The sequence below is a fragment of the Cuculus canorus genome, chromosome 27 (genome assembly GCF_017976375.1).
Source record: "Cuculus canorus isolate bCucCan1 chromosome 27, bCucCan1.pri, whole genome shotgun sequence".
Classification (NCBI taxonomy): Eukaryota; Metazoa; Chordata; class Aves; order Cuculiformes; family Cuculidae; genus Cuculus; species Cuculus canorus.
The window spans coordinates 635932-649634 of NC_071427.1; the positions used below are offsets into that span (position 1 = coordinate 635932).

At 52.0% G+C, this 13703-nt stretch overlaps 2 protein-coding genes across 3 annotated transcripts in view; both read left to right on the plus strand.

The window, feature by feature from the left end:
• LOC128849228 (coiled-coil domain-containing protein 81-like) lies at nt 1-7727 on the plus strand. 2 transcript variants are annotated; one of them, XM_054049870.1, is made up of 9 exons: nt 1-41; nt 1966-2063; nt 3595-3656; nt 4853-5000; nt 5490-5746; nt 6197-6282; nt 7030-7103; nt 7212-7311; nt 7519-7727. In XM_054049870.1, the coding sequence occupies exons 3-9, from the start codon at nt 3630-3632 to the stop codon at nt 7619-7621; spliced, it is 795 nt and encodes a 264-aa protein (XP_053905845.1). In that variant the 5' UTR covers nt 1-41; nt 1966-2063; nt 3595-3629; the 3' UTR covers nt 7622-7727. The 2 variants fall into 2 exon arrangements, with proteins under 2 accessions (XP_053905845.1, XP_053905843.1); XM_054049868.1 differs by lacking the exons at nt 1-41; nt 1966-2063 and adding an exon at nt 2669-2902.
• Nucleotides 7669-13703, plus strand: part of LOC128849292 (titin-like) — a 25907-nt gene continuing 19872 nt past the window's right edge. The window contains exons 1-9 of the mRNA XM_054050563.1: nt 7669-7681; nt 8096-8210; nt 8409-8488; nt 9447-9561; nt 9772-9851; nt 10850-10964; nt 11175-11254; nt 12213-12327; nt 12538-12617. Of these exons, the coding sequence (XP_053906538.1) occupies nt 7669-7681; nt 8096-8210; nt 8409-8488; nt 9447-9561; nt 9772-9851; nt 10850-10964; nt 11175-11254; nt 12213-12327; nt 12538-12617 (793 nt within the window). The remainder of the gene's footprint in view (nt 7682-8095; nt 8211-8408; nt 8489-9446; nt 9562-9771; nt 9852-10849; nt 10965-11174; nt 11255-12212; nt 12328-12537; nt 12618-13703) is intronic.

A 13703-nucleotide genomic window follows, 5' to 3' on the forward strand; every position in this document is an offset into this window, starting at 1 on the left:
GGTTCCCCCAACTATACTGCACCAGAAGTAATTTCGGGAAGGTAGGGCGTTTTTTATATTGGATACATGTGTGCACGTACTTCAGTCATTTTGCTGCTTATTTGTAAAGGCTACAGATCTCGTGCAATTGACATGCCCGATGCTGAGAAACTGTAGGCTGAACCTTTAATTGTTCTGATAATTTCCCATAAGTATTTAAGGCTTCTGTGGAATAGCTTTCAATAGTTCCTGTAAAGTGGGGATGATATCTAATGTCCCACATGCAGTATGCCTTAATTGGTTCAAAAATCTCACTTGCAGTTCAGATCTTGGAAGTAGAGGTATAGACAGAATTAATGGAAAGTCTGCTGTGAAGCTCAGTAGCAGCGAAATACCTGCTGCAGAGTAATATTTAGTCTGAAGGAAACTTCTCTGGTTTTGGACTGTGATTGTCAAATCAGCTTTCAGCTACCACCCTAATATTGCCTCTGGCCGACTGGAGGCCAAGTGTCTGTTTTATTCAGGCAGTAGCATAGAATGTATGACCAGTTCTCCTATATGGACTTGTCTTAAGCTTTTCAGCATCACCATTTAGGGGTACAGATGACTTTGCATAGATTCCACTGGTAAAGGGATCGGGGGTGAAAGTCATCTTTGGGGGCCATTTGTGAGGAGATTACAGGTGAAAGGCATGGGTTAGGGGACTTGCTAAAGGGATTTGGGGTGAAAGTCATCTCTTGGGGGAATTTGTGAGGAGATTAGCGCTGCCTGGGGAGGGAGCTCAGAGCCCACCCAGTTCCCCCACTGCCATGGGCACGGACACCTCCCACTGGAGCCAGGGGCTCATCCATCCTGGCCTCGAATCGCTCCAGGGATGGGGCAGCCACGGCTTCTCCAGGACACCCCGGGCCAGCGCCTCCTCACCCTCACAGGAGAAATTTTCTGCTTGAGGTCTCCTCTCAGTCCCCTCACCCCCGCCTCAGACTGCCTCAAAATACAGCCTTCACCACAAATCTCCTGACTCAAAAGATGACTTTCGCCTCCAGTCCCTTCACCGAACTCCCCCGAACATCAACTCTCACCTCAAACCTATTCCAATTTCCCCTCAAGCTCTTCCCAAATGTCATATTTTTACCCCAAATCCCCTCCGTAGCTCCCCCAAAAGGTGATTTTTACCTCAAATCTCCTCTCAAACTCACAAAAAATGCAACTTTCACCTCATTGTCCTCCCCAAACTCTCCAAAATCACGACTTTCACCACAAATCTCCTCACATTTCCAGTCAAACTGCCCCGGAATATGGTTCTTTTACCTCAAATCCCCTCATAAAATCCCCCAAAACACAAATTTTACCACAATTCTCCTCAGAAAACCCCCAAATCCCTTCCCCAAGTTCCCCCAAACCAAGGCTGTCACCTCAAATCCTCTCAAATTTTCCTTCAAAGTCCCCCAAATAGGATTTTTTTACCCCACATTCCCCCAAAATGCAACTCTCACCTCAACTCTCCTCACAATTAACCCCTAAAAAGATGACTTTCACCGCAAATCCCTTCCACAAACACCCCAAACCATTTCTTTCCCCTCAAACATTCTCGCATTTCCACTCAAACTCCCTCAAAATAGGATTGTTTTACCCCAAGTCCCATTACAAACTCCCCCTAAATCCAACTTTTATCACCCATCTGCTCACACCTTTCTCGGAGGTGATGTGTGAGATCTCCCCTCAGTGTCCTTTGCCCCAGACGAATAGGCCACATTAGAGAGAGCTTTTCAGGTATCATCTGTTTTCCTGACCACACAAACCACCCTTCTTACCATTCCCGCCACCATCTGTGTTACACTGGGGGTGTGCACTGCTCTATGCAGATAACGCATTCCATTACCACAAATCATCCCCTTTGTGACTGTTCTCACTCACTGCGTTTTCCTGGTCGAGCTGTGAGAAGTCGGGATAGTGACATCTCCTCCGCCTGTATTCTTCCGCCAGAAAAACACACAGCAAGACTTAAACTGCAAGCTTTAAGCACGTAAACTGTGAAATATCGTGGCACCGAAGGAAAACCACAAGCTTGTCAGCATTTACAGGTACTCTGTCCACTCTCTTACAACGCTCCATGTTAGACCTCCCTGCTTGGAAGTGTCCAGTGCTCAACCTGCTACTGAGCAGAGAGGAACTCATTTCCCTACATGAGAACAGACCCTGAAGAGCATCCATAAGGGGTCAAACCAAGGAAAGCTCTGCCCGCGGGGCTGTGTGTCCAGAGAGAGGAATGCAGCAGGGCATGGGCGATCCCGGGTGAGGGGTGGGAGGTAGATCTGAGCATGCTGGGAGGAGGGTGCAGGGTGGGGCTGGTGAGTGATGGGAGCTCACAGGGAGGGGAGCGAGGGGGCTTGGAAAGACTGGAGGGGTTCAAGGCACAGGGAGCAACATGTGGCAAGGAGTGGAAGGCAGATTGAGGGACAAGTCACATGCAGGGTGGTGCCAAAAGGCAAAAGCATTTCTTCCCCAGGCTGGTGGTCACTGAAGGAGGAGGCTTTTAGGATTCGAATTTGGCTTGGATGCCAAGGGCTTTTGATGGCCGCATTAAAGCAATCAAACAATCCCCACTGGCACTGGGGCTCTGGGGAGCAGATGTGGCAGAGTTGGCCTCTCCAATGCCAGGAGACACCAACTGCTGGTCCCCTACAGGTCAGGGGTGATGGTGGTTGCCCAGCAGGAGGACATCTGGTGACACCACCTGGAGGACATCTGACATCACAACGACAAGAGCTTTCCTTAGTCCACCTGTGCCCAGTCCTGCCACACTTCCCCAAAGGGCAGTGGAGGAGGAACAGGGGAAGACATTTCCTAGTCAGAATCACAGCCAAAATGATGAAGTATCCCTTCGTCAGATTCCCAGCACTGAATGTGCTCAGCCTGGCAGGTAAGGCCTTCAGGATCTCCTCCAGCTGTGTTACTGAATAGGATACCAGATTCCAAAATTGTGGACTGCCTCAGGGACCCCAATTTGTCTCAGTCAGGGAGGCCTTAGGGATGTCAGAGCCCCTGAGGAGCACAGCACTGCCTTCCTGGTGGGGCAAAGGCCATGCTGACTGTTCCCCAGGAAGAGGATCAACCCTGGAGATGGGCATTGGAAGGGGAAGAGGAAAGGAGTGAAGGGAAGGGAAGGGAAGGAAGGGTGCTGTCTGAGGAAGGCAGAGGTATGGTGCACCTCCCTTGGGTCTCCAGGAGCCTCTGCAATGCCTGTGTTGGAAATCAGAGGCTTTCCTTCTAAGCAGTGGAGCACAGATCCTCTGCTGGGCATCTAGCTGCAGCCTCTGATTTTCCCCACTGGCGCTTCTTGTCTTTCCCCACCCTGGAGCTGATGGGTGGTTAAGACAGTGGGGTGCACATGCTCAAACCCCTTACGCTGCCCCACTCTGCCTCTGGGCTCACACCGAGACTGAGAGGCAGCAGCCAGCCAAGAGCCGGGCTCTACAGCCCCGGACCCTGAACATCGTGCTCCTGCCGTAGGTTTGATTTCAGCTGTGTCCATCAGCTCTGCGGCTGGGATGGGGCTGAGGGGTGGTGACCCCGCTGGCTCAGAGCCTGACTTGTCTTTCTTTTGCTTTTCAGAAGTCATAAGAGTTTGGGACACTGTGTCTGAGTACATGCCTCAGCAGATTGCCCTGAACAAGGTGGGGCTTTCCTCCTCTTCCTCCTGGTACCTGGATGCTCGCAGTAGCCCAGACAGCCCCCCCAGCTCAGTCTGGAAAGTCCTTGCCAGCCTTCTGAGGCCCTTCTGGGAAGACCTTAGAGCAGCTTCCAGTACAGAAAGGGCCTCCAGGAAAACTGGGGAGGGGCTCTTGTTCAGGAGGTGCAGGGAGAGGATGATGGGGAATGGATTTTAGATGAAAGAGGGGAAATTGAAATGAGATCTTAGGGAGAAATGTTTTCCTGGGAGGGTGGAGAGGGCCTGGGCTCAGGTTGCTCAGAGAAGTTGTGGCTGTGCCATTCCTGGAGGTGTTCAAGGCCGGGTTGGGTGGGGCTTTGATCCAGTGGGAGGTGTCCCTGCCCGTGGCAGGGGGTTGGAACTGGATGATCTTTAAGGTCCTTTCCAACCCAAACCATTTCATGATTCTCTGACTCTGGAGCTGGCTTCTCATGGACTGCTGTCATTGGCACAGCACTCGAGCAAGGCAGAGCCTTCCCCAGTGCCAGCTTTCTGTGGAGCTCCTTGCTTGCATTTGCTGGACTTGACTACAGAGGGGGCCTGGAGAAGAGGTGTCTTGGCTCAAGTTCAACACCCCTCTCTGCCTGGGATCCCATTTGCAGTGTCTTGGAGAAAGAATGGTCACATTGAACAGGATTGGACCCATGCCGACCTCTACATGTCCAGAATTGACTCTGGGGTTCTCCATTGGTTCCTGACCATTATCAGATTGGTGAAGCCATATTGACAACTCCTGATGACTTTCCAGTCCTTCACGTGCCTGGCAATGGTTTCCACAATCGGCTGGCAGGCAGCCCCCCACCATAAAGTGCAAGGGTCCAACCTCTCCTGGGAAAGCAGAGGAAATGGCTCAGCAGGGCACAAAGGTGGGACAGAGCTGCTGCTTTGACAAGGAGTGCAACAAAGGGAATTTGTCTGTAGGAGAAGAGAGACTTTGAGCTTTTCTGGCCACTTGTAGCCCTTGCTGCTGCAGGGCAGAGGCTCAGCCAGCAGCCTGGGACCCTTCTCGGGGCCTGCTCAATTGCCCAACGTCCCCTGGACCTGACATAGCTCTGAGGTGTTTGGTTGTCTTTTGCCTGCTACATATCTTAGGAGTGAGTCCTTCATTTGTTAGTGCATCTAAATGTCATCTTCTGCTCCTCTGTTCTCTGCTGCTTTCAGGGTGTGGCAATAGATGGCCTTGGTGTTTTCTACGTCCTGAGACAGCACTACAGTAAATTGAACGGGGATGTGCTTGCACCGAAATTTCGTCTGTTGGAGGGAGTTATGCAGGCTCAGAGGATCAGCCATGCCAACAGAGACATTCCTGGTAAGGCGGCAGCGTGGAGCCTTGGCTTGCCATTGCAGCGGCCTTGGGCTGCGAGCAAGCGAACACTTTCACCTTGTCCAAATCCGAGATCTGCATTAGATCAGTGCCACTGAAAGCCAAAATGTCCCCCAAGCAGTTGTCAGGGCACGGGGTGAGATGGCCAGGCTGACTGTCAAGGATGTTGTGCAGTCTTTGACAGCCTGAGCATGACGCAGCTGCAGCAGCTGTCACCCTCCACATCACCACGGAATCTGGACCCCTCTTCCAGCAGAAGGCTGCTACTCAATGGCCATGATCTTTTTGTGCTAATTCTGCTTGGAAGAAACCATTGCTTTGTACGTGACACCACTGTTTGTGGAGTGCTTTGAGTTTTGTCCAGGAGATTGAACAAGACATGCCCGGAGCACAGGATCGCTGGTGGGGTGGGAGCTCCTTCGGCCTGTGGAGCTGCTGCCCACCTCACTTTGGTCCTCTTTTGCCGCTTTCCAGATGATCTCCAAGTCGTCCCCCTGGACTATTCCCAGCTCTCCCTGAAGACAACTGTTCCTGAGAAGATGGTGGAGGAATGTGTGAATGACCTGGTGGTGCTTTTCACCTGGGGTGCAGGGCTCGGAGAAGATTATGACCTTGTTTTCAAGGGCATCGGTATCCTTAGGAGCCGAGATAAGATCCTCAGAATGACCTACTACAAAGACTTTCTTCTTGCCATCGATGGCACTGGAACAGTGTTGAACTGCATGCTCTCTGTAAGTGGAAGATTTTTTCCAGGGCTCCTTGCCAGTCTTTCGGGGTCGTCTCTGAGTGCTTGAGAGCTGGCTCTTCTTGGCCTGCTGTCATCAGTGTTACCACTTTGCCAAGATAGGCCTTTATACAATGTGAGTTTTCATAGAGCTCCCTGCTTGCATTTGGTGGCCTTGGTAACAGAGGCCTGGAGAAGAGCTGTTGTGGCTCAAACCAAACCATCTCACCTGGGATTCCACACCCAGCTGCTTCGGGCAAGTGTGTAAGACCATGGCAGGTCTTGTAGCACAACCGTGCAGCTCTTGTTTGTGCTGAGGGAGGGCTGCTGGTGGAGACAGACATGCAGAGGAGAGAGTTTCCTTGAGGCGGCCACACTGGTGGGAAGGCTCGCTGCCTTTGTGAAGGAGGAGCTGCTTTCCTTGGCCTCATCTGTTGTGTCTCTGTCCCTTCTGCAGAACCCACTTACGCGGATTAATGTGATATCAGACAATGACTCTTCTGCTTTCCACATGAGTCCTCAGGGGATTCGTGTGCTGCCCATGTGAGTACATTTGCTTGGTTTCTCAGCTCTTGCGAGGTAGGGCTGTGCTGCCAGACCTTGCCTGCTCCCAAGGTTATTGAAGAATCCCTTCCTGAAGGAAGAGTCCCCAGCTGCCTCCACGTGTGCTTACTCTCCTTCCTGACTCTGACTGCCCTCACTTGTATTCACATGGAAAGGGGGTTGTACGTTACCTTCCTCACATGATTAAGGACACAGATGGGGTGATGGCAAAAAGATTTTCAAAAGACAGCTTCTCAGTTTTCCTGTGTGTTAACTTGTAGCCAGGAAGCGTCTCTTCAGGGCTGGTCAAAGACCTGACCTGGACAAGTCCTGTTGGGAACATTTCCCTGGCTTTCTGAGACTCCAGTGCATGAAAATTCTCTGGAATGCCTCGTCCTTGGAGCAAGGGGCAGAAGAGGAGGGACTTACTGGCTCAAACGGAGGTTGTGGGGCTCAGCAGATCTCTGGGCCTGGATCAAGCCCTGCTGAGCAGATCTACTGAGGAGCCGTGGGACAGAGCTGGCTCTGTACAAAGCCCAAGCACGTGTCATGGAGGGACTGCCAGGGAGCCAGAGGGCTCTTGGCTGTGTCACACAGTTACCTGATGGAGCCCTCCAAGGTGGTGACCAGGCTGGATGTGCTGCTTTAGGAAACTGGAGACCTTGAAGTGACTATTGGCCATCTCTGTCACTGGAAGCAAGGGGAAGGTGAAGCCCTTTCTTCCAGCTTGTGTCTGCTTCTTCCCAGGTTTGAGATTAAGCTCCCCCCTGGAAGAACAGCTGAAGACTTTTTTCCCATGAAGGGATCTGGGAACAAACAAGGTAAAGTCTGTCCATCTGCCAAGCTGGGACTGAGCAGCTCTGCACCTCCTCTTGCCTGGGTGGCCACAAAGTGCTCTTCTGAAGAGCTGTCATCTTCCACTGTTGTAGGAACCCCTGGTAGCCGGTGTCAACATCCTCAAATGAGGCATTCACCAGGCAAATTGACAAGAGCCAGGAAGGCAAAAGGGAAAAAAGAGAGTACAAAGAGGTATGCACTCGAGTGAGTCAGAGAAGCAAAGGGGTGGTCTTGTGCTCGACGGGACAAGACAGGTCCCCTGGATGTGCTGTCTGCAGTAGTGCTGACAGATAATCAGCACATCTCACAGGGGCTGGTGTGTTCTGGCTGCGCTGCCAGTGCACAGCAGGGTTTGGTTAGACACTGCTGTCAGTCTCATGCCTTTCTATCTCTTTCCAGTGAAGAGTTTCACCAGCTGTTACCCACTTGGAAGTTCCAGTTGGAACAGCAGGAAGACATGGCTGAGGAGAGAGAGAAAGGTAACGCAATGGATGAAACCTGACACAGGCTTGAAGACTTCCTTACTCCTGAGGGATGGGAGCCACGGCTATGCCAAAAATGTGCAATGCTGCTATTTGAATTTGATTTGTGGAAGGACACCTCCACACTTCATACATATATCTCTGCAACACATCTTGCAGAGCATTCTCTTGAGTTGTGTGAGAGTAATTTTAGCCCTCCAAGGAAGTGTAAATGGAGGCATCGGCTTACTGATGTAGACATTTTGCCAAACAGACTACTGCTCTCTCCTTGAAGGAATACTAGAGGAGTGAAAGTTGTGCTCCTCACCTCTGGAGGTGGAGGAGATGGAGGATTTGCAGCCACCTAAGTCTGAACCAGCAGTGAGACTACAACAGAATCAGGAGTGCTGGCACTGATGAATTCTCCACAGGACTGACTGCTCTGCTTATTCCTCTGGTGTGAGCTGCCCCAAAGTGTCCCTGGTCTGAGGACATTTCTTGTGTCTCGCTTGCAGGGAGTCATCCCGAAGACAGTGTTCCTACTGGAAGGAAATTTTCCGTCAGGACGTTGCCCGTCCTGAAGCCTGAAGAGAAGGTGGAGGCACGCTTCGAAGTTAAGCCCCCAGAAAGGTGAGAAGTGTGGAGAAGCCACAAGGGCAGGGCCTTGGGGAAGTGAGATGTTTATATTGGACCCGCTGATCGTATCTGCTCTGGAGGGCTCCTTGGACATGTTTCCATGGTGGGCATTTTCTTGCAAGATGAAAAGCATTCAGCATGTTTTTGTGCAAGTTGTGTGACCGCTTCCTGTTTGTTATCTTCCGTTTGCAGGTCAGAGTTATCACAGGTGCCTCCTCTGACACCGAGGCCTCCTGAGATGTCTCTGGGAAAGCCTGATGAACAAGGCAGAGGTAAGGGGAGGGAGAAAGAAGACAAAGTAATGCATGGGTCCTGACAGAGGCTTGCCAGTTTCTGCTATGTCCATTAGAGTATGGAAAGAAAGCCGTTCTCGAAGGTGATGTGTGGGTCTGAAAAATGCCCGTCCTGTGGCTGCGTTTGCCTCAAATATTTAGCCTAGAGAGGCAGAAGATCCTTCAACAGCGGAAGGCCACTGATGGGGGTTGCCCTGCTGAAGAACACAACTCCAGCGTGCGCTGGTCCCTCGGGTGTCTTGCAGAGACTTTTTTCGTTGTTGGAGTGGTTTGTGCTGGAGGGACATAATAACAGCTTCAGTCCACCCTCGCGCTGAACAGCACCTCCTTCTGTCAGGGGAACAAAAGGGACGGCTGCTCTATCACGGGCTTTCCTCCTGGATTGATTTATGTTGCTGAGGAAGGCTGTGTTGGGAAGATTGTTGAAGGCTGTGTTGGGAAGATAGTCCAAAGCTGCAGGGCATATGCGGCAAGGCCTCGGCCACCTTGGAGATGGGAGCTTTGCGCCTTCTTTTGGCATTGCTCACAGCCTCCTGGAAACGGTATCTTTAGGCTGATACCGCACAAAGGTATGCAAGGGTGTCTGTGAGAGCAAGGCAGGCATCCTGGGATCTCTTCCCTTGGGAGGCCCCAAACACGCTCTGTGAGGCCTCCAGCTTTTCCTGCCAAGACCTGCCTTTCAGAAGGTGTCTTAGGGTGAGGGAATACTGGGCAATGCATAGCGCAGGAGAGAAAGTTGTGCTCCTGACTTGTGGACATGGAGGAGATGAAGGGTTTGCAGCCCCCTAAGACCTAACCAGTAATGAGACTCCAACAGAATCAGGAGTGCTGGCACCGATGGCTTCCCCACAGGTCTGAGGTGTTCTGCTTGTTCCTCTGGTGTGAGCTGCCCCAAAGTGTCCCTGGTCTGAGGGCATTTCTTGTGTCTCGCTTGCAGGGAGCCATCCCAAAGACAGTCTTCGTAAGGGAAGAAAGTTTTCTGTCAGAACGTTACCCGTCCAGAAGCCTGAAGAGAAGGTGGAGGCACGCTTCGAAGTTAAACCCTCAGAAAGGTGAGAAGTGTGGAGAAGCCACAAGGGCAGGGGCGGTCTCTTGGCCTTGGGGAAGTGAGATGTTTATATTGGACCCGCTGATCGTATCTGCCCTGGAGGGCTCCTTGGACATGTTTCCGTGGTGGGCATTTTCTTGCAGGATGACAAGCATTCAGCATGTTTTTGTGCAAGTTGTGTGACCGCTTCCTGTTTGTTATCTTCCGTTTGCAGGTCAGAGTTATCACAGGTGCCTCCTCTGACACCAAGGCCGTCTGAGATGTCTGCAGGAAAGCCTGATGAACAAGGCAGAGGTAAGGGGAGGGAGAAAGAAGACAAAGTAATGCATGGGTCCTGACAGAGGCTTGCCAATTTCTGCTATGTCCATTAGAGTATGGAAAGAAAGCCGTTCTCGAAGGTGATGTGTGGGTCTGAAAAATGCCCGTCCTGTGGCTGCGTTTGCCTCAAATATTTAGCCTAGAGAGGCAGAAGAGCCTTCAACAGCGGAAGGCCACTGATGGGGGTTGCCCTGCTGAAGAACACAACCCCAGCGTGCGCTGGTCCCTAGGGTGTCTTGCAGAGACTTTTTTCATTGACGGAGTGGTTTGTGCTGGAGGGAGACAATAACAGCTTCAGTCCACCCTCGCGCTGAACAGCACCTCCTTCTGTCAGGGGAACAAAAGGGACGGCTGCTCTATCACGGGCTTTCCTCCTGGATTGATTTATGTTGCTGAGGAAGGCTGTGTTGGGAAGATTATCGAAGGCTGTGTTGGGAAGATAGTCCAAAGCTGCAGGGCATATGCGGCAAGGCCTCGGCCACCTTGGAGATGGGAGCTTTGCGCCTTCTTTTGGCATTGCTCACAGCCTACAGGGAAACGATATATTTGCGCTGACACTGCACAAAGGAGCAAGGATGTCTGTGAGAGCAAGGCAGGCATCCTGGGTTCTCTTCCCTTGGGAGAAGGTGCTGGCCCCAAAGAGGCTCTGTGAGGCCTCCAGCTTTTCCTGCCAAGACCTGCCTTTCAGAAGGTGTCTTAGGGTGAGGGAATACTGGGCAATGCATCGCGCAGGAGAAAAAGTTCTGCTCCTGGCCAGTAGACATGGAGGAGACAGAGGGTTTGCAGCCACCTGAGACCTAAGCAGCAATGAGACTCTGGCAGAATCAGGAGTGCTGGCACTGATGTTTTCCCCACAATCAGGAGTGCTGGCACTGATGTTGTACCCACAGGACTGACTGCTCTGCTTATTCCTCTGGTGTGAGCTGCCCCAAAGCATCCCTGGTCTGACGGCATTTCTTGCGTCTCACTTGCAGGGAGTCATCCCGAGAAGAGTGTTCTTACTGGAAGAAAGCATTCCATCGGGACGTTACCCTTCCAGAAGCCTAAAGAGAAGGTGGAGGCACGCTTTGAAGTTAAGACCCCTGAAAGGTGAGAGGTGTGGAGAAGCCACAAGGGCAGGGGCCATTTCTTGGCCTTGGGGAAGTGAGATGTTTATATTGGACCCGCTGATCGTATCTGCCCTGGAGGGCTCCTTGGACATGTTTCCGTGGTGGGCATTTTCTTGCAGGATGACAAGCATTCAGCATGTTTTTGTGCAAGTTGTGTGACCGCTTCCTGTTTGTTATCTTCCGTTTGCAGGTCAGAGTTATCACAGCTGCCTCCTCTGACACCAAGGCCTCCTGAGATGTCTCCGGGAAAGCCTGATGAACAAGGCAGAGGTAAGGGGAGGGAGAAAGAAGACAAAGTAATGCATGGGTCCTGACAGAGGCTTGCCAATTTCTGCTATGTCCATTAGAGCATGGAAAGAAAGCCGTTCTCGAAGGTGATGTGTGGGTCTGAAAAATGCCTGTCCTGTGGCTGCGTTTGCCCCAAATATTTAGCCTAGAGAGGCAGAAGATCCTTCAACAGCGGAAGGCCACTGATGGGGGTTGCCCTGCTGAAGAACACAACTCCAGCGTGCGCTGGTCCCTCGGGTGTCTTGCAGAGGCTTTTTTCATTGACGGAGTGGTTTGTGCTGGAGGGACATAATAAGGGCTTCAGTCCACCCTCGCGCTGAACAGCACCTCCTTCTGTCAAGAGAAAAAACGGGATGACTGCTCTGTCATGGGCTTTCCTTCTCGTTTGATTTATGTTGCTGAGGAAGGCTGTGTTGGGAAAATTGTTGAAGGCTGTGTTGGGAAGATAGTCCAAAGCTGTGGGGCATATGCGGCAAGGCCTCGGCCACCTTGGAGATGGGAGCTTTGCGCCTTCTTTTGGCATTGCTCACAGCCTCCTGGAAACGGTATCTTTAGGCTGATACCGCACAAAGGTATTCAAGGGTGTCTGTGAGAGCAAGGCAGGCATCCTGGGATCTCTTCCCTTGGGAGGCCCCAAACACGCTCTGTGAGGCCTCCAGCTTTTCCTGCCAAGACCTGCCTTTCAGAAGGTGTCTTAGGGTGAGGGAATACTGGGCAATGCATAGCGCAGGAGAGAAAGTTGTGCTCCTGACTTGTGGACATGGAGGAGATGAAGGGTTTGCAGCCACCTAAGACCTAACCAGTAATGAGACTCCAACAGAATCAGGAGTGCTGGCACCGATAGCTTCCCCACAGGTCTGAGGTGTTCTGCTTGTTCCTCTGGTGTGAGCTGCCCCAAAGTGTCCCTGGTCTGAGGGCATTTCTTGTGTCTCGCTTGCAGGGAGCCATCCCAAAGACAGTCTTCGTAAGGGAAGAAAGTTTTCCATCAGGACGTTACCCGTCCAGAAGCCTGAAGAGAAGGTGGAGGCACGCTTCGAAGTTAAACCCCCAGAAAGGTGAGAAGTGTGGAGAAGCCACAAGGGCAGGGGCGGTCTCTTGGCCTTGGGGAAGTGAGATGTTTATATTGGACCCGCTGATCGTATCTGCCCTGGAGGGCTCCTTGGACATGTTTCCGTGGTGGGCATTTTCTTGCAGGATGACAAGCATTCAGCATGTTTTTGTGCAAGTTGTGTGACCGCTTCCTGTTTGTTATCTTCCGTTTGCAGGTCAGAGTTATCACAGGTGCCTCCTCTGACACCGAGGCCTCCTGCGATGTCTCCGGGAAAGCCTGATGAACAAGGCAGAGGTAAGGGGAGGGAGAAAGAAGACAAAGTAATGCATGGGTCCTGACAGAGGCTTGCCAATTTCTGCTGTGTCCATTAGAGTATGGAAAGAAAGCCGTTCTCGAAGGTGATGTGTGGGTCTGAAAAATGCCTGCCCTGTGGCTGCGTTTGCCTCAAATATTTAGCCTAGAGAGGCAGAAGATCCTTCAACAGCGGAAGGCCACTGATGGGGGTTGCCCTGCTGAAGAACACAACCCCAGCGTGCGCTGGTCGCTAGGGTGTCTTGCAGAGACTTTTTTCGTTGTTGGAGTGGTTTGTGCTGGAGGGAGACAATAACAGCTTCAGTCCACCCTCGCGTTGAGCAGCACCTCCTTCTGTCAGGGGAACAAAAGGGACGGCTGCTCTATCACGGGCTTTCCTCCTGGATTGATTTATGTTGCTGAGGAAGGCTGTGTTGGGAAGATTATCGAAGGCTGTGTTGGGAAGATAGTCCAAAGCTGCAGGGCATATGCGGCAAGGCCTCGGCCACCTTGGAGATGGGAGCTTTGCGCCTTCTTTTGGCATTGCTCACAGCCTACAGGGAAACGATATATTTGCGCTGACACTGCACAAAGGAGCAAGGGTGTCTGTGAGAGCAAGGCAGGCATCCTGGGTTCTCTTCCCTTGGGAGAAGGTGCTGGCCCCAAGCAGGCTCCGTGAGGCCTCCAGCTTTTCCTGCCAAGACCTGCCTTTCAGAAGGTGTCTTAGGGTGAGGGAATACTGGGCAATGCATCGCGCAGGAGAAAAAGTTCTGCTCCTGGCCAGTAGACATGGAGGAGACAGAGGGTTTGCAGCCACCTGAGACCTAAGCAGCAATGAGACTCTGGCAGAATCAGGAGGGCTGGCACTGATGTTTTCCCCACAATCAGGAGTGCTGGCACTGATGTTGTACCCACAGGACTGACTGCTCTGCTTATTCCTCTGGTGTGAGCTGCCCCAAAGCATCCCTGGTCTGACGGCATTTCTTGCGTCTCACTTGCAGGGAGTCATCCCGAGAAGAGTGTTCTTACTGGAAGAAAGCATTCCATCGGGACGTTACCCTTCCAGAAGCCTAAAGAGAAGGTGGAGGC